This window comes from Diadema antillarum, unplaced genomic scaffold (assembly GCF_040938485.1).
Source record: "Diadema antillarum isolate AM-2024a unplaced genomic scaffold, OU_Dant_1.0 scf00000114, whole genome shotgun sequence".
NCBI lineage: Eukaryota > Metazoa > Echinodermata > Echinoidea > Diadematoida > Diadematidae > Diadema > Diadema antillarum.
This window is the reverse complement of record NW_027271003.1, coordinates 2,942,404-2,967,104: the sequence shown is the minus strand read 5'-3', so window position 1 is coordinate 2,967,104 and position 24,701 is coordinate 2,942,404. Positions and strand designations below refer to the sequence as shown.

The following is a 24,701-nucleotide window of genomic DNA, read 5'->3' as shown; positions in this document are numbered from 1 at the left end:
CAACACTCTCAACGGACTGAATGCTGACTTCTACAAATAACCCCTTCAAAATCCATTTGTCATAGATCAAGACGTAATGACACAGTGACCATCTCACAACTAAAACTTCTGCATTTTGTTGAGAGTAGCTAATGTAGGCTATATTCAGCATAATCTCTCTCCTTCACCAGTTGCAGAAATGCAACTGTGTAACTTCACAAATCACAACATATTGAATGTCTGTAATGACTACAGAACTTTCCACTCACCGTCGTATATCTTGAAGCGATAGTCTGGGATGTACCTCACCTTCAGTTGATGAAAGTAGAGGCGCAGCTTCTGTGGAGATGGGACGCTGTCCAGGGGAAAAAAAACACACACACACCAAAAAAAAAAATCAATACAGGAAGTTGAAAGTTAGAAATATAGTGACAGAAATGTTCAGTTTTGGATGGGATAATAACAGAACTTAATAGAAGCTTGCCATAAACTCTGCAGAGGAATTTACACATCAAGCGACACTCCCCATGTATTTCCTGCTGATCATGGAGGTCACTTGTCTGTTTCCTGTTTAAGAGAATGATAGACTCTTTGGCCCAAATTCAGAAAGGTACTGATGGTTTGTACCAAATTCATGATTTGAATTTGGCCCATGGACTATAACGAACACAAAATAGGCGTGGTTGGCACATGCACGTTCTCAGCCTGCATTCAGCTTTGGATGTCTGTTGCAGTACATGATACAGCCGTACATCATGTGGAGATTTGCATAAATTGATTCATAGACAAAATTTAAGCTAACTTCGTGAATTCTGGCATCTGTTTTTGTAGTCAACAATTGTACAGTATATAACATTGTGAAATTATAGGCACGCCTACTGCATGGATGATGGATGCTACACTGGGATAAGAAACTTTGTCACCAAAGCAAAAGGGAAAGGGCAATCTACATGAATCTGTTATGGTGGGGTTTTTGTTGTTGTTATTTTTTTGTGTCTGTTTCTTGTATCTCTCTCTAAAATCCCAAACTAACAAACAAAATGAGACCTTTATCACATATGCTTTTCTCAAGGACAGATGTCTTAATCTGCCTAACTGTGTGGGGAACTACAAAAAGAACATGTGATTTGGAAATGATAACCAAAATGCATACATGTATATCGCCTTTTCAAAACAGATACAAAGCACTATCGCGAGTAGAACAAAATGCAAGAAATCAACAATACACTTGTTAAACTAGACAAAAACATTAAAAAAACTAACATTTAACTTGAAGTAATCACTATACAATTGGAATCAAATCAAAACGAAGAGAAGTTGTACTTTTGGAACAAATAGGGTTGTAAAAGTTTTTTTTTTTTTTTTTTAATTGATCTTTGTTAACTGCTGACTGGAAATCTGAACCCCAAGACAAAAAAAACAAACAAAAAATACATGTACATCATAGCAGTCCCTCTCACTTCGTAACTTCATATCATTTTTGAAACAATTCAAATGCTAATGATATTGCAAAGAGTACGGTAAGTTTCATGTAGTGTCTTTCCGATATGACGCAATGGACCTTGGAACTGCATAATAATCAGAAGTCACTGGCTTACAATAAGATAACCCCAGCAGCAAAAAAAAGAAGATAACAAAAACAAAAACAAAAACGAATAGCATGTCATTCAAGGAATTAGGAATACTGCACCTACAGGTTGTATATTTTCCTGCTGTGTTAACACAATGGAAGGTTTGAAAGTTGTCACTCACTTTTCTCATACCAAGCATAATCATATGATGATCTGTGATGAAAATTAAAAGGCTAGAAAACAGGGCTGCTAAACCACAAGTTTTATGACAACATATCTAAACTTACTTTGGAAAGTCATCCAGTACAGACAGCCAGTCAATATCCTGCTCATCATTCACATCTAACTTGTAGATCCTGGAATTGCATGAGAGGTGGTGGGCCAATGAGATCAATTATGATAATAATATATCAAATTTATAAAGCGCAAAACTTACATGTATTAGTATAGGCATATATTTTTCTGAGCTGCAAAAGCTTCTGATGTACTTGATGACAACAGACAGTTAAATGAAAAGATGTGTTTCGAGTCATGATGTAAAGACTGCTACAGTTGGGGATTTCCTGACTTCTAATGGTAGGTTATTCCAGCGTCAAACCTCAAGTGAACTTCTGCGATGGAGACAAACCAATTATCAACAAACCATTCTACAAGGGTCATCGAAATGTGTAATAAATGCCAGTTTGCGAAATCAATAAAAATGATATTAGGACATTTACAACATGGAAACACAACCACCTACAGGATGTCTTCAGTTCTTTTAGAAACATGTGACTAAAAGTTTGATTTCAGTAGCAGAGGACAGAGCAGCATTAAAAGCAGTACACAAAAGTCTACTTCCAGTTTGTTGTTAAACTGTTAATGATAGTAACATGAAATATAGGGTGATACTAGTAACTAAGGAATTACCCCATTTTAGTTTTTCAATCTGTTGTGATTTTCCAGGGAAATCTCACTCAAATGCGCAATCGCCACAAATTCACTGCTCATTTACATTGTAGGATGTATCGGCATCTACAGACACATCTCCCCCGAAGAGCGGCTGGAGTTATAACTCACTTTTCAATGAGCTTCACGTTGTCATCGGAGGTCCAGCGCTTTTTGGCCGTGTGCCTCGTCTGATACTCTGCTGCTGCCCAAGACACGATGAAAAGCCTGACAGAAAAAAAAAAAAAACACAAGGGGGTATTTCCACAGTAAAAGGACATTTTTCAGAGATGTCGGGTTATTTTCTGTTTCCATTCTGTATTAACCCAAATACAATATGATCTTTGAGAGCCAATTAATGAGAGAAAACTTTGTACCGAAATTGCTTCAAACAAATAATCTATTTGCAGTATTAGAATTTATGCCAAAATGAAAATTTTGGGGGCTAACATACAATATGTAATGCTAGACTGACACCTATGTATGAAGGTCAAATAATACATGTTCGATGAAAATTCGCCATATTTCAACTTAAAGGACAAGTTCACCTTCATAAACATAAGGATTGAGAGAATGTAGCAATATTAGTAGAACACATCATTGAAAGTTTGAGGAAAATCGGACAATCCGTTCAAAAGTTATGCATTTTTGAAGTTTTTGTGCAGTAACCGCTGGATGAGAAGACTACTGCAGTGTGTGAATAACTTAGATGTCACATGCGTACAACAATATAAGGAAAATACAAAGAGAATTTCACAAAATTTCATCTTTTGAAAAAAGTACACATTCGTCCGACTTGTTACCGACAAATGTTATGGGTAATATTATTCCCCCTGCCTTTAGAAAGAGGCAAGTCAAGTGCTCTTTTATTATGCGAAAAAAGTGAAAATATGTTGAATTTTCTTTACATTTTCTTTATACTGTTGTACGCATATGACTCACAAGCTGTAGTAGTCTCCTCATCCAGCGGTTCCGACACAAAAATTTTAAAAATTCATAACTTTTGCATCGATTGTCCAATTTTCCTCAAACTTGCACTGATGTGTTCTACTAATATTGTTGCATTCTCTCAATCTTTATGTTTATGAAGGTGAACTTGTCCTTTAATGGCCTGATATTGATTAGAAAAAATAACAGCCCTTAAATTTTATTGAACACAGTGCTTAATACCCTTCTAGACTTAGTGGTGAACAAATGTTATGTGGACTGACAACAATGTAATAGTATAGTTCAGGAGACAAATATCCAAGACAAGGAGCAAGCACTTTGATCCCGAGACGAAGACAACTTAGTTGCCATGGTAACTCACCACTGTGACCGGCACTGAAGAACATTCCTCGTCTTCATCTTCTGCTGCACAGCTGTCCAAGGGATTTTGTAGAAGAGGCGGTTGACGTCATTAGTCCTGTTGAATCCACTCGCCTCCTTGACGGCATCAATGAGTTTTTGCCTCTCTCGCTCCGACCACAAGCCATGCTCTGCGGGTTCAATGATGAGAGGATGTAACCACGGCAACACACCCGGCAAGACACCATGTGGGAGGCGAGAAGGGAAGAAAAAAAAAGAAAAATACAAACACATAACTATGATTTTCTATCCCTAGAGACTACCATACATCATTGGTTGCATCTTCACCTACTCCCCCCCCCCCCCCCCACCCTTTGGTATTTTTACTGACATTCTATAGGGTTAATGCACTCATAAAAGTATGCATATAGAATTTTAAAAAGAAACTGTATCAGGACAGAGCTAACATACAAAGTTACACTCTCCAAAATAGGCATACAATGTGCTTCAAAGAATATTCTATTCCATGAAGAAGGGATGCATAAAGTGCCAACTTAACAGCTGCATGATCATGAAAATATCTTTGTCAGTCTAAAAACTTATCACAAGTTGTCAATATCTTTGTCAATCCAGATCACATCACAGACAAAAGCATGTTCACGACATTGGTCTACATTCAATTTTACTCTTCTCCCCGTGATATCCAAGCTCTAGTTACCTTGACCAGTGATAGAAATCTTGAACCGGTCACAGAGGGACCTGCCGCTCCTTCCCATCATCTTGCCGATCTGACTCCACTGAGGACCCATTTTCCGAGCGAGTCTCTTCATTTTCTTCACCTCGTCCTTGGAGAAACTTTGGTAGAAATGTTACCAAAAGACAAGTTGTAGGCAAATAAAAAATCTGGAACACCGTAATGGAACACCACTGACAACATGCACTGTGTTTACAAGATGACTAAACATTTTTTAATTCTAACCCACAATTGAAATTTTTTCTGCACAAAAATTTAAGAAAGGATATCTACTTGACACTGCAAATTACTGCAAATTATCTTTTGCTTTTACCATAAAGAACAGTTGACTAGAAAAGATTACATGAATAAAAACTCTTTCAAATAATTCACAACTCTTGAGAATACAACATTGACTGCCATCAAAACATCTTAAATTCACACATACAATGTATACATAACCAGTGTAGCATTTCTTTTACCTTGGAATCTAGCTATGCCTACTTACTATCTACAAAGTAATTTTGAAAAAAATGACATCATACTCACTGTCCCAAGTAGTTGAGAGGATCAAATATCTTCCTAGCTCTGATGTAGACATTGTACGTTGGTCTTTGGATTCCCTTGCCTGTTAGAAACCACCACGGAGCAAGGAAGCACAACTAATTGAGAACATCTCATATGCCTCTAATGATGTGTGTGCAGCATAATATTGATGGATGGAAGTTACCACTGAAGCAAAATTAACATTGAATTATCAGTTACACAAGTTAATTTACATGGACTGCACTTTAAAGGGATGATATCGTTTTGGTTGAAGTGGGGCTTCAAGGTTTCTAACTTTTTGGGGGAGCGGGGTGAGACAATGAGAAACCTCTTATGACATAGTGAAAGAGCACATAATTCAAGAGGTTTTAAAAGTTTATTTGGAGAAAATTGCTTTTGAAATGGCTGAGATATCCAAAACAAAGCGATCCTAGTAAGAGGTGGAACCCACCTTTTGTTAGGACCACTTTGTTTTACTTTGTTTTTGATATCCCAGCCATTTAACAACCAATTCTAATAAGGTAAACTTTGAATTCCTCTTAAACTGCATGCTCTGTAACATCTCATAGAGTGGTTTCTAGGTATCTCACAAAAAGTTAAAAGCTGAATCCTCACCACAACCAATACTATACCATCCCTATAGGAGTGAAAGAAAATCTAGGAAACATAATAGAGCACATCCTATTTTTGAGAACAAGATGCCATATACAAACTAATTTCTACAAACACCTTGCTTTTAGGAGTCTCATCAGATTACTAAAATTTGTCAAGTTCAGTGAGAAGCAGGAACTTAAGTCCTCTTAAACATGTCAACAATTTTAGAAATCACCTAGGCCTCGCAGATTTAGCAATTAAGAAGTTTTTTTGAAAATTGTGCAAAACAATTAATGAACAACAAAAGTTTCAATTGAAAGAGAACCCTTTTCTTTCATTCTAACATGTGAAACATTTACAAAGAATTGGAAAATTGTATTTTCCAAAAAAAAATTATCTATGTGTTATGTTGCCAGACCACCAAAAATAGCTTGTGAACAAGGACTTAATATGAATCATATGAATGAGGATATTTCTACTTGGGCATAGATGTTCGTACACACTAATGAATTTATGCGGCATTTAGTTGTTCATCCATTTTATGAGAGCCACTCAATCTTCATACGGTTGTTGTGAAGGAAAATAAAAACGAAAAACAATGGCTTAGTTTCATGGTAGGATCAAGATTCAAAGTCTACACAACTCACTCAGTCTCATATAGATATTCTTCTCCATAATCAGTGTGCGTAACTCTTTGCTGTCAGGGTATTCATCTGGAAAGATTATTTTCCTCGGCTCATCAATCTTGTATTTCTATTAGAATTGAAAGAAAATGGAGAAATAAAAACAAAGTTTCACTGAAATCACCTACTGACCAAACAGAAATATGCAAAAGATTTCACTGAAATTATGTTATGCATACTCACCAAATGCAAAATTGACAAATGTATTAATACGTGCATATCATGCAAATAGTAATTTCCTCTTTATCAGCATCTTTATTGCAGAAGACACACCCAGAAATTACATTCTGATATGGAAATAAGTGCACTAGTCAGACAGTCTGCAAATCAAATGGCAGATTTGGCATCTTTGTGCAAGACAATGTGCTAACAGCATCCTACCAAAAGTGGATGTAATACCCAAATGTAAATGCAAAATATAGTGGTTGGTAATGGTATACTTTTTTGACAACACTCTTCCACTTTACTTAAATAAAGCAGCCATGGTAGATTCTTGCAGATTAGAAATATGTCAGTGTTGTTATAGGGTGGAGGAAATTAAAAAAATATATACCGGTATATAATTAAAAACTGCAGCAAGTGAATTTAATCTAAAATATTACAAACAAAATATTCTAGTTAAAAGGTGTTATAATTCTTTACTATCATGATTCACTCAAATCATCCTTGCTGTAACAGGGATCTCATTATTGTAATTTTTATCAAGTCAGTTCTTTTTTTTTTAAATAAAATAACACTCTATATATGGAAAACCAGGACTACCAACTTAAAACCTCATTAAAAATAGTACCTCATTGTGAATGAATTTGGTGCAACAAAGTGTCCCTACATTTTGAAGAGTCTCAGAGGAACAGGACAGACACTCATATTGATGTCAGACAAAAGCTCCTGCAACTTGCACAGCTACATCAAATGTCACTCTTGATGAAACCAGAGAGAAAATATCCCTGACTTGATCATATTCCTGGGGCACAAACAATGTGAAAACTGGATCAAGGGTGGTCAACACCATGCCACATTACCTGACAGATATTTGCCATGTTCTCCTTCAATCTCTTGTCTTCCATTCCACTCCATAGGCCTTCCTTCACAACAATTCCTGGGGGTAAGGAAGCAGGATTGGTAAAACAGTTCAAGGAAAACTGTTTAATGTAAAGCTACTCTGCACTTCGAGCACTACATGTACAAATGTACACCAAAATCTGACAAGAAAACATCACACATACATGTGTACATGCACACATCTTTCAATAGCGTGTGTTGCAGAAAATTGGCTTCCTGGGATCATCCAATCTCTTTAGCAGCAATAAAAACTCTTCATGCCAATGTTCATATAACAGTACACTAGCAGTACTTCAAGTTCCTCATACAGAAATCTTGTTGCCTTTCTACCTAATCTTCAGAATTGTGTGTGACAAACACTTCAAGCAAATAAACTCAGTCTTTTTCAAACAGTTATTTCTGTAAATTTCTGTTCTTTTGGCATATTCATAGCCTTCATGAAGATCCGATCTTTTCATCATTATCATGCTTATGCTCGTACAGGTACATTGTATATTTGCTGTGATGCAGCATTAATAATAGCTCTGCGTATTCTAGAGAAGAAAGCTACTACCTTTTCAAAATGTTATAGAATATTTAAAAACACATGGCCCAATTCTTTTTTATGTTTATGGGTCAATTTGATGTGTAGCCAATTTGTCCCCTCAGTCTCAATGTTCTAATTGCCATTATGGGTGCACATTGCAATTGTATAGGAGTTTTCACATGTGCAGTTCTCAAAGTTGCCTCAATGACGATATCTTCAATAGAACATGCTGCTTTCCCTCAACCTTATTATAGCCATAGGACCTACAATTTCATCCATTTCACCATTATTAGGATCTACACAATCTCTCTCATCATCTCTCTCATTCATCTTTGACTTTTACATCTGTGATATTCACACAGATTAAAAAAAAACTCTTCAGTGCCATCAACTTGTAAAATATAGCAATAATGAAAAAAAAAAGAACAATCTTGAGTTCAAAAAAACAAAACAAATCATAGACAACAAAGTTATAAATTCTATGTCAATAATCATTGATGATGCATGAAAGCTAACAAAAATCACAAAGATAAAAAGTCACTAACCTCTGTCACGGAGCGCTTGTCTTGTTTCAGCATCCATACGATGGACATTAGATGCATAGAGTTCACTTTCATTCTCCTCTAACTCCATGTCGCTGGAATCATCGATACCATCATCAGAGGAGGAGGTGGAGCTCGAGCTTTGGTGCACCTCTTCCTCCGCTGGCTCTCTGTCACTGGGGGTATCCATGGTTTGTGTAAGTGGCTCTACTCAGGTGGCATGGTAGCTACAAATCAAATGCAATGCCACCCATCACATTGGCACTGAATCAAAAACATAAAATAAAAAGAAAATAATGATCACTACAGTGGCATCGCACTGATGAATTCATCTGGGATCTTTTTGAATGGACACCAGGCCGAATCCAAGTAGTAGATAGAGATAGAGTATAGAGTTTACGTACAGCTGACGTTTTGACCACATGACACGAGTCTATAGAGACCAACTAGAAGTGAAAGTCTAGAGTAAAATTCCCTGTTTGTGGCAGGCTTTGTACCGGGTGCCTATTTGCAGCAGGGGCCATTTCATTCCTTGATAAAAGGCCAAATCAGGTGTAACTTCTCATAAGACTTGCAAGTAACTCTAGCCTGACTCTTGTATACTACAACGTACAACGTAGGTAGTCGGAGAGCTAGAGGGCGCCTCTCCAACTACCTACGTTGTACGTTGTAGTATACGAGAATGAATGCCATTCAAATAACACGCAGATGAGGAGTGAAGCAATAAGGACGTTTACAGACCTGATTTCAGCCACAGATTTCGGTGAGTTTTTGACGTAATTAAACAAAAAATCGCATACCGATTATTGAATGATTATCATAGATTACGATAATTCCTTGTATTTTAGTTTTCCACGATTAATAAAGATATTCATGAAGGAGTCGCACAACCACACTGAAAAATGACAACGTCTGCGAAGTAGAATTTTCTAATAGAGGTGCAGCCGCTGTCGCTACAGCGGCTGCGTGTAGTAGCTATACAAGACAGTGCTAACGCAGATCTTCACACGTGGGACTAACATGTAGATCTACACTGAATCAGCTCAGCCTCAGCCCAAGCGTTAAGCGCTAGGCGATCAGGAGTAATATGCCTTGAATTGTAATGGCTAGATAATGAAATGTGTCGGCACGTACGTGAATCTGATATTTTGAAGTCAACAGAGTGTCACAGTAACTTTGGGCAACAGTTCATACTTTGTAGACTTTTTAACTTCCGAGGTTCTCTGCTCGCTCGTGTTTTGAATGTGATGGATGAGCTCGAGTAGTCGAGACGTACTAGGGAGTACAATGTACGTCACGTAGCAATTGCATGCAGTGTGTGTGCCGGTGTGTGCGGTTCGATAGTACACACGGCGTACGTACGTAGCTGTAAGGCACTTTTAGAGGCGACTTTGACTTGAGGGAAGAGATTTCGCTTACGCTCATTAATATTCATCACCTTACAGGGAGGAGGGTAAGCATGAATAATAATGATTGGGTGTCGTGTTCAAGAAGTTAGTTTAGCACGATCGGCACTACACAGAGTATGCCTTCAATGCCAAAGATTTCTCTACAAAGATGGACAGTGAATATGAAATGAACCTGAGTGCATGGTTTACTAGTAACCCGCTTACTCCGACACATAATTATTATTTTTATATAGCCCCCTATGCATGAAACACTGACTGCCGTAAATTAGGACATAAAGCGAGGGGTGTAGGCGTACTAGAAAATGCGTTTAACAGAAGTTTCTATTTTATGGCTCCGCTATCAATGGAGTATCATACTGGGCAAATTTTTCTTTCCTTTTGCAATGTTTCCTTCTGTGTTGAATAAATTCTTGGTAGCTGTGACAAATGAATAAGATCTATCAAATTGAAATGGAGCCGCTTTTCACCAACTGTATACCACCATAATTACAAACATTTAAGCAAACCAAAAACAGAAGAAAAAAAATATTACAAAAAAACTTAAACTGATGTTGTGTAATATGATATCGTGCAAAACCCTACAAGAGGACCAGCAGGTCACCACGCTACCACATGTTCTCTGTCAACAGTCGCCCAGTTCTGCCTACATACAATATGATGTAAACGTTCTACAAGGTGTCCAAAACATGATTTTTTTTTTTTATCATAGGACATTGGTCACGTGTTGGTATATACTTATGTAAAGCAGCACTTAACAATAAGGTCCTCTTTATCCATCACGCGGGGCGTATAGCCTCTTCAGCATTGCCACTGCTCTACCAGAGGGCCTGCCATTATTGTTACCCCGATGCCAGGCACCCATTTTTGCGCCTTGGTCGAGAGGGACATTGTGGGTAACCACTGTCCAAAGACGTAAGCACTGGGCGAGAAACGAACTCGAGTCCTTCGACTGGTAGTCAGGAGTCTCATCCACTTTCCCACAGCGCCCCCACTACATACTTCACATATGAACAGATCAGGCTGTGTTGCTTATTTTATAAAACTCGAGAGCATACGTTTAGCTGTACAAGGAGGTAAATAATCTGTTAGATCCAAAGATCACACTTCACTGGTTCTTTGAACATGGCGCATTGTTCAGGTTATTATTATAAACAAATACATGGATAGCGTAGGTCGATACGGAGCATGACAAGGTAAATAATTTGGTATGTACCTATAGCTACTGTACCAAAGCCTTGTTCGTTAGGTTGTCACGGATGATTTAAGTCGACCCGGCTGTTAATACAGGCAATTTCACATTGTTCATTGGGATTTTAGCCCCCCCCCCCCCCCCTCCCCCACATTGATTTAAGATTATGTAGTGCTTGCTGGGGTTAACAAATTGACGGCGAACATATTGCATTCTGTATAAAAGGGGAGATTTGTTTAAAATAGTTAATTTCGAAGTGTGTTCCTATCATAAAGGCGCAAAGTCAAAAAGAATGAAAATTAGGTCTTCCTATGAAAACCTCATATTTGTCTGGTATACACATTTGCCATATTGCTTTTCTGTCTTTCAGTCTGGAGTATTTTGATCCTTCAAATAAAGTACTCCGCTAAATCATGTTTCAGCGTGCTTTTAAACTTTTTGCTGTTAAAAATTGTCAGTTTTGCACTGCATCTATATTCACTGCTCCAATTTCAGGCACACAAATCCATTGTTGCCATCACATTGGAAAGAGGGAGCTAGGTGCAGGACCAGGGAGTATATCCTGTTTGAAAGCGCTCAAGTCCTTATCAGTGATGCTCGCTTTTGTCGAAGCACATGATGAGTAATATCACGCTGGATGGCATGTCAGACTCCTGACTCCATCGGAGGACCCGAGTTCGAATCCCGTCCAGTGCTTACGTCCTTGGACAAGATGTTTTTACCCACTATGTCCCACTCGACCCAGGTGTATAAATGGGCACCTGGCAATGCTAGTGTAATAATAATAGCAGTGCCCTCTGGTAGAGCAGTGGTAACACTGAAGAGGATATATTCTGGGTAAATAAGACCTATATTATTGTAACAGTTTTGGCGCAGCCTTTTTGACACAACCTGTATTCTAATTTAGTGCATGGTGTAGTCTGATGTCTGAGCTCCCATCGACGTGTTGTTGATGATGTATACAACATAATACAATCGGTTTATTTATATAGCACTCTTACACAGTCAATGACTGATTTCACAGCACTTTACAACAAAATTCAGTCACAGATTAGCATTAAAAAGAAAAGTATTCTTCTTGAAGACATTGAAGGGATGGGGAATGCGGATGAATCGTGGTATATCGTTCCACAATCGCGGTGCAGCCGTCGCTCTGATGTTGAAGTATGTATATTTTGTAATGATTAAAGTTCCAAAGTAGACCTAAATGTGACTACCGTGTGACTGACTTTGGGCGATTTACCACAAATCCGGCTGCGAAACCCAGATGAGAGTCACATTTCTCGTCACATGCGTGTAATCCTTCTTAACGCTGTTCAGCCTCCAGCACAATATTATTTATGTGGTGATACAACAATCCCTATAAATTACCTTGAGTTAAAGTATGTGCTTCATACTATGAGGGCTGTAAGATTTTCATGGACATGGTGGGTAGGCCTACACCTATTATGCATACCGTATACATACCATACCTATACATGACCTATAAACACATGAATACATGGTACGTTATACCATGTATGAAGCGTGACGTAGATCACGTATGTTCACTTTATCGGGAATGTGCATTTCAATGTCTATTGTTAATCAAATTACTAATATAGGCCTGTAGCATGCAGTGATTGTCAGTCTTTGTCAAGACATCGACAAAATGGTTTGGAAGATTTTCTTTATCATTTTAACGCGGGGGGGGGGGGTCCACGTAACCTGAAGAAAAATAGCAGTAGGCCTATATATTATTGGTAGCTATATATATTCAGTTTTTTTTTTTTTTTTTTTTTGCAGTTATCACGTGATAAGTGATGCATGACCATGGTATAATCAACACAACACAAGTTACCATGTATTTTACCATATCCTTAAAGATCCCTGCATTGAATTTATTGTTGGTTGCAAGAGTTTACTAACACACACACACACACACACACACACACACACACACACACACACACACACACACACATACACACAAATGGTCGATCAAGACTAGTGGAGAAATAGAGGTCACAATAATCTCGGATAGATCCCTTATCAGTGCTTATAATTTTGTATAATGTGTACAGACACGAACATAGCAACGAATCTTCTGTGATAAAGGGTTGAAATTACAATTATTATTGTATAATTTTTTCTTACACTTAGAGCCACAGAAGGGGGAGCAAGAATACCACTGTCAATGATCCATGCATATCGGCATTCTTTGATCAGTATATTTGTTGTTTTTTGTTTGTTTGTTTTTATATAAAGTTGATTTAATGTAGGGCTTGTATAAACATGTTAACATTAGTTTTATCAAAAGAACACTTGAAATCTTGTCAACAAGTTGTTGCCATCACGGAGAACTTTCTCGGGTTATGTCATCGCATGCTCAATGCGGTCTTGCGATTCACAAGAGATTTTTCGAAGTACCTATTGGTTTCTCTACCCTTTCGGGCCGGAGGTTATTGTTCGACGTTCTTGTATATAACCAGTGTCTTTTTTTAGGTATGCACCACATAGATTCGAAGAATACAATTCTTCTTTATTATTGTTAATGCTATCTTCATTCTTATTTATCATTATTATTATTGTTATCATCATTATTATTATTATGACGATGATGATGATGATGGTGGTGATGATTATTATTATTATTATTATCATTATTATTATTATAATTATTATTGTTATTATTATCATCATTATTATTATCATTATTATTATTATCATTATTATTATTATTATCATCATCATCATCATCATCATCATCATCATCATAGGGGTACGGTTCCACAGGTGATGAGACCGGAAAAAAAAAAAAATCTGTTTTAGTGTTGAGAGAAAAAAACAGGTATATGATAGGCATAGGAGAAAGTGATGGTGATGAGAAGAGTGGGAGTATGGACAAAAAAATGAAGTAGAAGTTGGAAGAAAGGTGAAGGGAAGCAGAGGAGGGAGAAAATGAAGGAGGTATTCTTTCTTGGAAGTCTTGGAACCGTCGACTATCGCACAGCTAGCATTGGCACAACGGAGATACAGACTCCGTCGTCAGACTCATACCCTTAAACCGTTCTATACCCCCTCTCTCTTGACTAACCAAACAGACCCTTTCAGACCTACCCACATGGTGAAGAGCAAACTCAATAAACCTTAACATTTACTTTACTACCATGCAAACTATTACCTCACTCAATGTACATCATAGTGGTGTAGTATCATATTTTGAAAGTTGTTGCCATCGTCAGCATAAAAGAATGAGAAGTTAGATGATCTTTGAAGGTGGACGTTTACATGGTGGTGTCGATAACGAATGTTGAGTTTTATGGTTCACCATGTGGTAAGTACTGAAAAGGGTTGTTGGAAGAGGAGATAGTAGATAAGTGAAGAGGGAGATGTGAGAAAGGAGATACGAGATGGAGAGTAAGAAAGACTAGAGGTATTCTTTCTAGAAAATGTGCATGTGAGTCCTGAAAAGGACACTGTGAACCAGAAGAGAGGGCAAAGAGCAAAGAGAGAAGACTCGACTTTCCGGACAGCTTGACTGTTCGGCTTCAATGAGCAAGTTGTACTAACACTTCTAATCAATCAAGACTTGAACGATTAGAAAACCCATGAATCAAAATAAACCATGTGAACACTTAAAATAATTATAGAATGAGAGCAAGCCATCACCCAGATCATCACCCTGGGCTCATGGAGTCTACATCTCATAGTTTTTCATACGCATTTGTCGATACTGCTATCAGTAGCTACTGCTAATTCGTGTGCAGCACGTTGTTTATCTGTTGTCCTACCATGCAAAAAGTCCGGTGTTGAATATGAAACACCGAGCTGTTGTTAAATTTCCGATGCTCATTCATGGTGTTAGATTAACACCTCCGGGTGTCATTTCAGAATGTAAAATTAGGCTTTTTTTGATAGTTTCTTAGTTACTGAATTTCTTGTTAATTCTTAACTTCAACAAGACGATGAAGAATTTTCCGCTAAAGCACTTGATTTTTGAAAAAATTGTGTAAACACCAGTTGGTGTGGTCTCCTATTGAAGCTGGACAGGTGTTATACCATTGAAATTAACACCACCAATATCAAATCAACACCATGCGGTGTCATTAATGAATTAACTCTGGCGCAGTGTCAAAAACATCACCAGCTACAGTAACACCACGAAGTGCCAGGTGAACACTTTTTAACACCGCCAAAATACATTTTCTACTAACACCTGTGGGTGTGGTCCTCTATTGAAGATTGATCGGTGTTAGACTTAACACCCACGGTGTTAAATCTAACACCGATGTTTTTACAGTGTATGATTGTATTCTTGAGAAGACTCTACACTGTACCCGAGTATTAATGGTCGGTTTTCCTTGGTTTCGTCATAAATATGTTGTACCCGTGCTGCTTATCTTGTTTTTCACACTAGGCTAATTTTGTTGAGGTATACTCAACAAGTTCGTTTTTAAGTAGGTTCCATCGTATTTCTCTATAGAATGTTACTTTGGTCGAATCTTTTAGACATCGGCAACCATGTTCAATGTTTTTATTGTACATGTAAGCTAGACAGGATGTATCATTATTATATCGTTATGCCCGTAATACATGTTGCATTGAGAAATATGAAAATGCATTTGAAATTGAAATTGAAAGTATATATCGCTAAAGAGGAAGTCGTCAATGTCGTGATGGAACAAAAAGACCTTCGCTAGACCTTGTTCCATGCCTTGGGTTGACTGGTGGTGGGGCTGGAGACGTGCATTTTTTGGGTCCTCTACTAAGCCATTTAGCTTCTCACGATTCCAGCATTAATCTCACGGTCGTGCTTAGTATTAGCACTCGGCCGGTAAGAGCTATACTAAAAAGTGCTTAACCTGCATGACATCCTTTTCATGATTACATAGTTATTGAATTGAAAAAGTGAAAAATGAGTGAATTGCACACTTCTGTGTGAACTCCAACTTACGAAGAAGACGTTCATTTAGCAGATCAGTGATTAGTGGAACACGGGGGAGGGGTCACTCTCCATATCACTAAATTGCTATACTCAGCAGCCGCGTTTAAGACAGCGTCAGGCATCGTCAAAATGGATCCTTAATACAATTTCGACATTCAGCAAAGTGTAATTTAGAAGAATGATATCAAAGATCAGTATTTAAAGTTATGGATTAAATACTATTAAATCTTACTTGTGTTTAAATTCATTTCTTGTTGTATGTCAGGAAAGTGTTACTTTGATTGTTGTTGTCTTCTAACTATATGTGTAGGACGCATTTTATCAAAACGCCATTCGGAGTATTGCTCTTGATAAATAGCATGTTGATCTACACCCCATATCACTTACAGTGATGTAATTAGGTTTATCTGCCGTCCTTGATGACGCCATTTTAGGGTATAGCTGTTCCGTATTCTGTGGTAGGACAACATGTCATGTGACCAGTTTGGAGGTCGGCTAACCCTGACTGTCTCCTTCCAAGATTTAGTTTTACCAGGGAGGTGGAAGTTCCACCTCCCTGGTTTTACAGTAGGCCTATACACCATATTTCAGAGATTGTCCACATCCCAATGCCTTTATTTATATAGAGATACCCGTCTGAGCCATGTGTCTGGCCTGGCTGACTATCATTATGTGGCAGTTACAGACATGTTCATGCCGGGTAAGAAACATATCAAAAAGACATATAACCTGGGTCTGATGGGATAGTCTGTGAGTAGTTCGCCGGAGCAGACATTGCCGTGATTATAGAGGGGGGGGGGGGGGGGGGGCATTTCCTGAAGCGTTTTGGTCGGATATTTTTGACAAACTGTTACAAGCTATACTTAAATCCTTGCATCTGATTGGCTAAGAGCAGATTTGTCCGACAACTTTGTCGGACAAAATGCTTCATGAAATACCCCCTGGTCTGTCACTACAACTCCGGTTGTAAAACATTGCAATACGTTTTACATGGTGTAAAGTTGATGTGCCGTAATACCTCGCTTAATACGCCACGCAGGATCCATTTCTGAGGTGTTTGGACGCGGATGGGGAGAACATTGTCAAAGGGACCCCCACACCTCCCGGGCAGTAAAAATGGCTTTTACTATGACAATCATTCATCTTCTGATGTAGGAGTGGTGGTTGATATGTGAAAAGGGGTAATTTACACCTATGTGACAATTCAAACTACTTAGTAACATTACTTTTGCAACAACAACAAAATAATAATGATAACATAAATGGGATGAATAGGCAGTGAAAATGGCTTCAATTTTGTCATGTTTTATTATGGCATAGTATTGTTTAACGCGTGAGGCAAACATTGCATATTGAATCTGGATTCATTTTGGATGACAAATTTGCATTTCTGTTGTGTTGTTTGCTGTTCTTTTATTTTCCCAACTCTAGCGTGACGTCTTTTGGTTTCCACAGAGCATTCTTTGTCATCTTGTTTATCGGACAGGATTGTCTAATACCTCGCTTTGTGGGTAAGGATAAAGCAAGCGAGTAACCTTCAAAATTCTATGTAGGGTTGTTATGAAAAGTGCCATTTACACATTGTGCATAAAGATTGGCGTGTAACATTCTACATGGGTCTGGCACAGTAGGGTATACGAGCAACTCGTCACGCAGAAATGATTTCGGTATTTTTTTCCATCTTTGACTACAGTCTACAACCAGTTAGGCGTATAAGTATTCAAGCAATGAATGATGATGCCAAATGAACTGAAGACGCTCTTCTAATCGCAGCCAATTAGGATCTGTTCTTTTTAAGTCTACAGGGAACAGAGGCGAGAACACCAACAGAAACCCCATCTTTACGGTGCTGTCAAAAATACCGGTTCCTGATGAATGCAACTTTTTGCAAGCGATTGCGTTGTGATCAACAGTTGATTATCTGTCATGCCACAGGATTCCATGACATGTTCCCTGTACATATAGTACACAGTACGTGGATTAGTTCATCGTCTGCTTGCCAGCATTGAAAGAGACAGGTAAGTTTCCTGATTGTTACCATCACAAATACTATCGAGAGAAAAAAAAAATCATAATTCTTCATTCCTATTTGATTGAATGAGACAAAAGAGCACAATAGGCCCTATGTTGTGTTGCATCTATCAACAATTCACGTCCCCTTGTGTGTGTGTGTGTGTGTGTGTGTGTCTGTCTGTCTGTCTTTGAATGTGTATGTGTGTGTGTGTGTGTGTGTGTGTGTGTGTGTGTGTATTATTGTCTTTCTTTTACGTAAGCAGCATCGCAGGCCAGGATGTTTTGCCGAACACTCGCCGAGTAAGCAATATGATATGGACATACGTCATTGGTTTGTATAAAAGAAAGAAATTGACTGTTTTTACGATGCTCATTTTCATGATTATTTGTTCATCGGATCACAAAAATTCAATTTACATTTAAATTTATTTCCATATTTCCCGGTGAAAAATACATAAAATATAACAAAATGAAATAGTTTATATCCGGCTGGAAGGAAAGATAGAATACGACAAATACATAGAATATAGTGGTTGATCGATAAAAGATGGAATCTGAGCATAAATGCTAAAGAAATATGATGGAACCTATACTCTTAAAAGCAAGCTTGTCGAGGGTAGGTCCCAGTATTAAAATTGAGTGTAAAGATTAAGGTGAGGAGCACAGGTACAGCAAAGGACCAAAACATAGAAAGAAAAAAGAAAAAAGGAAAGAAAAATATTCGAGGATATAGAAAATTCTTCTCTGATACAGGTTTTGGGGGTCGGATAAGCCACATGCTGCAAGCGGATGAATAATTGTTAGTATGATAATATCAACAACAAGGATGTAGAAATGACAGTATACGATTTAGACAATATTAGAAAATTATACATTTTGTGTCCTCAGAGGAGACGGGGAGGTATTGAGAAGAGAACATGTGCACCAGCAAATCCTCGTCATCAATCATCAATCATTGAATTCATCATTGTGTAATTTTTACATCATTTTATTTGTACAAATTTTGCTCAGCTGTTTGAGCTCCGAAGCACCTCAATTCCCTCTTCCGATCACGATGTTCAGCGTGTGGGCTTTTGCTTTTTTCCCCTTTTTTCTTTCTTTCCTTTCTTTCCATTATCCTGTTGTGCTTTATTACTTTCAATGGTATACCCTTCTGTCAAGTCATGTCATGTCGTTGTGTTTCTCCTGTCTTGTTCTGTCCTGTCTTTGTAAACAAATATGTTCACAAGAATCCTTCGAGTGGCTCGCAATTATACAAGCATGCTTTTCAGTGGACCTCTCAATTCTTTTTTTTCCTCCAGACATAACTTATGTATTTTGCTGGTATGCATGTATAATCTTGTATTTTTTAACCATTATGTACCGTGTAAAATCGAATACATGCCTATGTTATATCTTCTGATTCATTTCGTGCTATCTTTGTGTTTGACGAAAAGAAATAAATAAAATGAAATATATATTAAATGAAATGAAATGAAAAAATCAATAAAAAATGAATCGATATAAAAAAAATGAACCTCAACTCTTCTGCAATTGGCAACATAAAAAGACTTCTATAACGTCAATGTGATTAGTTGTTTCACTGTAAATATTCTCTTCGTTTATGGATCTCCATTTGCTTTCTTGGATAGGAGAGACTGAAGGAAACAATTAACCCAGTGATCCCAAAGTCTGACATTTCAAACCTTGATGACAACATCAACATGGCGACTGATTCACAGGTCTCCTGGTTCGTCGCCCTTCTCGTCGTCCTGTTTGGCGGAGGAGCTTGGATCAGCATTTCAGGACTCTGGGTCGAAGTACCCATTTTGATACTGCAAGGTATCCCCGAGCAATACGAGATTAATACTTACATATCTGTGGTCATGAAAATGGCCCTCGTCGGACCATTAGCGTTTTTGATATGCAACCGGTTCGCACCAAAACGATGCTATAGGCCAGAAATCCCAGTAATCTACGTGACAACGTTCATAGCCACCATAGGAACCCTCATAGTGGCGTTCACCTGGAACAAGTACACCGTTTGGGCAATCGATGGCAAACTTCACAGCACTGCATTTCTCGTTCTCCTATTCTTTATCTCTCTGGTCGATGTATCTTCAAGCGTTACGTTCGTCGGCTTCATGTCACTCTTCAAAGCAAGTTACCTCAACTGGTATTTGGTCGGGCAAGGATCAAGTTCACTGTGGCCCACACTCGTGATGTTAATACAGAAAGGGACGAATGACTATTCATGCGTTGTAAACTCCACGTTCATCAACAAGACCTTGATTGGCAATCACTCTGTGGCCTATAACTGTACGGTGTGGTCTCGCAAGGCCTCCCGAGTCGAGTTTGGACCGACATCATTTTTCTATGTCCTCACAGCGATGATGCTGGTGTGTCATCTCTCCTTCATAGGACTAAACGTGCTCCCTTGTGCGATACGAGAGTACGCGACTTCCGAAGACGGACGCCGCAGACGCCACGATCCTTGCGGAGGTCTGTTCCAGAGCCAGGGCGAGGAAGATAAAGAAAACACGATCTTGCTTGAAATGCAAGCAACAACGGGAGAAGCTGAAGCAGAAACATCTTCTCATACAGAGTCAGACCCAGTGCCCCTGTCCACAAAACAATACATATTTCTTTACGTTCTCATCTTCATGGATTTCTTTATGTTGTATGGTGTAATGCCAACGATTCAGACCTACTCAGGGAGCGCCTATGGGCACGACACATTGGAATATGTGGTGATCTTTCGTAATCTATCCAAGGTGACGGGTTTCTTGTTGTTTCTCGTGAAACCCATTCATAGTTTTGTCTTGGTCATTGTAACCTTGGTTATCGGTTTTCTCTCCGCCACTTACGGCCTGATAGTAGCTGTGATGAGTCCACACCCGCCTCTGGAAGGACTACTCGTCGGCAAAATATTTATCGTGAGTGACGTAAAAGAGTTGACTTCCAAAATAACCTTATTATGATGGACATTAATCATAAAAATGGGCGTACAATACAGGATAAAATAATGAGAAGATCGATGTTCATTGTTCCATGGGTTGATAATACTGATAATGATGATGATAATAATGATGATAATAATAATGATAATAGTGATAACAATAATGATAATAATGATAATGATAATAATAATAATAATAATAATAATAATGATAATCACCATCATTACCATGGCAATGATAATAATAACGTCTTATTTACCCAGGGTGGCCTCTTCATTGTTGCTACTGTTCTACCAGAGGACCCTGTTATCATTATTACCCTAACGTTGCCAGGTACCCATTTATACACCTGGGTCGAGAGGGACATAAGTGGGTAAAACATCTTGTCCAAGGACGCAAGCACTGGGCAGGATTCGAACTCGAACGTTAGCCAGAAAAGGTTCCTTTTTCCGAAGATTTGCGTCGAAAGCTCATAATTCCGAAAGTGAACGAACGTTAGTCATTTAGAAGGATTCGAATCCGAAAATGCAATGCACATGATGTTAAGTGGTGCGGTGCTAAACCCCAACGTTCTAATGATCAATCGTTACAATAATTTGAAAATGGCTTTAAGGAAAGCGTTTTGAAATTTTCAATGGTATTCTTGTTTTAACCAAAAAAAAAAGGGGGGGGGGGACTCATCTCAACCTCATTTCTTCCACCAATGTATTTCAATTTGTTGGTTTGTGTATCATTTTTTTTTTTAGTTTGGGGTAAGTTTGTTTTCCTTTAAGAAAGGGTCGATCGTTTGAGATTTTTTTTAGATAATCTAATTTGATCTCCGCTCAATGATACCACCTCCCTGATACCACCTCCCTGATGATACGTAACTCAATTCTGCATTCCGCGTTCATCCCTCTTTTCGTCTTCCCCGTTTAAGATATAGTGTGATTATTGTCCATCATTCGGATTTGTTTCATTTGTTCTGATTTGCTCCTTGTTTATATACAGTGAATCAGCTTCACTCTAACAAAAAAAGAAAACAACAACATGACAACTTACATGACGTGAAGAGGTGATGTCTTCACATTTTCACGAATTGCTACCTTCAAAGGCTGTTGGCTTTCTTGCGCAGTCCCCAGCCTCCCAAAGACAAGAGTTTTAAATTACATTGTAAAAGATTACAGTGATCAAAAGATAATGATTTTTGAGAGGGAATTAGTACGTCCAGTACCAAAGTGGGTAGGTAGAAGGGGAAAAAAGTATTTATGGGATATATACATGCATAATGTTCTCTCGAATAGCTGTTTTACCGATGTATTCTGAACGGACAGGTCCTTCTCGTGTGATTTCAGGTATTGGCGTGGATGTTCGAAGGGCTATCTTTCATCTACTGCCAGGCAGCTGCCTTGTGGATAGTGCGAAAGGGGACCAACGTTCGACGCCACCTCATCTGGGTTGGAGTTACCGCCCAGATAGCGGTCGTTCTAGGAACTCTGACGATGTTTCCGCTGGTCACAGTCTACAATGTCTTCCATGCAAATAAAGAGGGCCGATGTGACGGAGAAATCACTTGCAAGGAATTTCACCTTTAACGATTTAAAATACAACCTCACAAAAAATAGAAAAAAACTTAATCTGTCGGCTACAAAACTGCGAATGATAGTAATGGTAATATATAGGATTGAGGTCCAATTTTCTCTACAGTATAGAATACACCAAAACCCAGAACGTTGAATGTTTTGTTAGTTTGTTTGCTGCTGTGATTCAAAATTAAGTATTACCTGGCCAAGAGAATGACGTCATGTGCTTGCTAAATGTCGCGCTGCGAAACAATAACGGCACTGATCTGATGTTGCATGCAATCTATGCTGTTTATATTTCATTATGGTTACTTTCATGAAGAATGTACGAACATAGAACGTATAGGCCCTATGGATCGTATCATTGATTCATTTTCTTTCAAAGTGCACTTGGTAGCAAGCAAGAAATTCAAAATTGTGGCAGTGGTAATGAAAACGATTACTTTGTGTATTCTGTGGTAAATCAGGATATAATGTTCATCGTTGTTATTTGAATTTGCATGCTGCATCCCATGAACTGAAGGGGTCATAACACGAGACCGACGCCCACTTTTGATACTGCAAAGAGGCATTAAAAAGGTCCATGAATCATACAGCTCATAAAAGAATCATACACTTCGTGAGTTCGGCACTAGGTAAATAAGGCCCATGAGTCTGACAGTAGGCAAACAAGGCCCACGAGTCCGACACTAGGCGAATATGACCCATGAGTCTGACACTGTGCAAATAATTAAGGTCCACGAGTGTTACACTAGTGAAAAGAGGCCCACGAGCGAGACCGACTATGGGTACATTAGTGTGGCTGTAGTGGTCGACAGTACACAAACACCAACAAAGGTTTCTACGGGAATTATGTTTATTCGAAGTTTCGCATTTTCGTTTCACTTGATTCCAGAATTATTTCCATATGTGTAACTCCGTTCTTAGTTCCATTCATGATTTCTTGCATAATTCCGTGCATAATTCCTTGCATAATTCCGTGAAAACTGTTGAGTAATAATGTTATAATAAGAATTTTGAGTACATGTACATCAAACCAATTATCAGATTCATAATTATATAAACAGAGTTTCTCAGACGAAAAATCTAATGAATACCTTTATAGACTTAATCTATTCACTTCACTATCACATTTTTGTAATCAAAATTACATATGAATTGACAAATGTCATTGCAGACCAATACCATAGGCATCTCAATTCTACTACCTCATTTAACATAATGATGCACATGTAGATGAACTGACTCAAATCTAACATACATTCACGATCAAAATGAATTCTTACTTGTACTGTCAAACCTTCAATTGAAATAATTATCAATATTTTCTTACTTATTTATTTTGGTTTGTAATTCTAAATTCTAAATTCAATATCAAATGTTATTCATACATATACATAAATGCAAATAACAACATAACTTTTCAGAAGTTTTATGGGTGTGTACAGATATACATGCCCTACTACACAGCAACTGCAGTGTACATTACACTCACATCAACAATATATTTTTCTAAGTTAAATTTCATTAACTGTTTCTAACTTTATACTTCAACAAATCATGGTTTTACTTAAACAGAGCAAAAACTAACCTCTTTGCCTGCTTTTTGCAAGGTATTTTGGGTCCAATTCTTCAGTATTCCAGCAGAAAGAGGATCCATGTTGCTCACTACAACCTACATGTGGTCCAGTCCATATTGGCTTCTACCGTGTGTGCATGTGTGTGTAGCAGCTGTACATTTAGCTGTGCATACACATGCATGGTGCTATGTAAGGTGCTTTGTCTAAGAATGTGCTAATACACCTGTACATAAGTATGTCCCTCTGTACAAGAGTCAAATTGGCAACAGGCTGAGTGAGAACAATTTCAGGTGTACTTTCATAGTTGCTGCTACCTTGTTTGCCGTTCAACAGTTGAAAAGGTTAGAGCAACGTCGATCTGGCGCTGCTCAGTGGCTGCCGGGCCCACGATCAATTGGGCAAAATGAATTTCCATTCTTGGACAATAAAATTTGAAGTTTATATCCAAAACAATTATTATTTATTATTACTATTATTTTATTATTTATTTACGCAAAATAAAACATATATTTTTTATCACAATTTTTATTCAAAACAGTTGCCAATTTGCAACCAAATTACTAATCTAATTAATTTTAAATGTTGCCAATTTTAATATCCTCAAACAATTTTGCCTAAAATAATTCATATGA

The 24,701-nt window shown here is 38.0% G+C and overlaps 2 protein-coding genes across 2 annotated transcripts; one reads left to right on the top strand and one right to left on the bottom strand.

Annotated features, from left to right (window-relative positions):
• Nucleotides 1-2,605: 2,605 nt before the first annotated feature.
• Nucleotides 2,606-8,551, bottom strand: LOC139719739 (cyclin-D-binding Myb-like transcription factor 1). Its single transcript, XM_071631129.1, has 7 exons — nucleotides 8,454-8,551; nucleotides 7,343-7,419; nucleotides 6,285-6,390; nucleotides 5,047-5,125; nucleotides 4,483-4,619; nucleotides 3,787-3,955; nucleotides 2,606-2,705 (listed from the first exon to the last, which is right to left on the bottom strand). The coding sequence occupies exons 1-7, from the start codon at nucleotides 8,539-8,541 to the stop codon at nucleotides 2,606-2,608; spliced, it is 756 nt and encodes a 251-aa protein (XP_071487230.1). The 5' UTR covers nucleotides 8,542-8,551.
• Nucleotides 8,552-19,859: 11,308 nt separating this feature from the next.
• On the top strand, nucleotides 19,860-22,501 carry LOC139719738 (solute carrier family 52, riboflavin transporter, member 3-B-like). The gene is made up of 2 exons (XM_071631128.1): nucleotides 19,860-20,903; nucleotides 22,262-22,501. The coding sequence occupies exons 1-2, from the start codon at nucleotides 19,860-19,862 to the stop codon at nucleotides 22,499-22,501; spliced, it is 1,284 nt and encodes a 427-aa protein (XP_071487229.1).
• The last annotated feature ends 2,200 nt before the right edge of the window (nucleotides 22,502-24,701 follow it).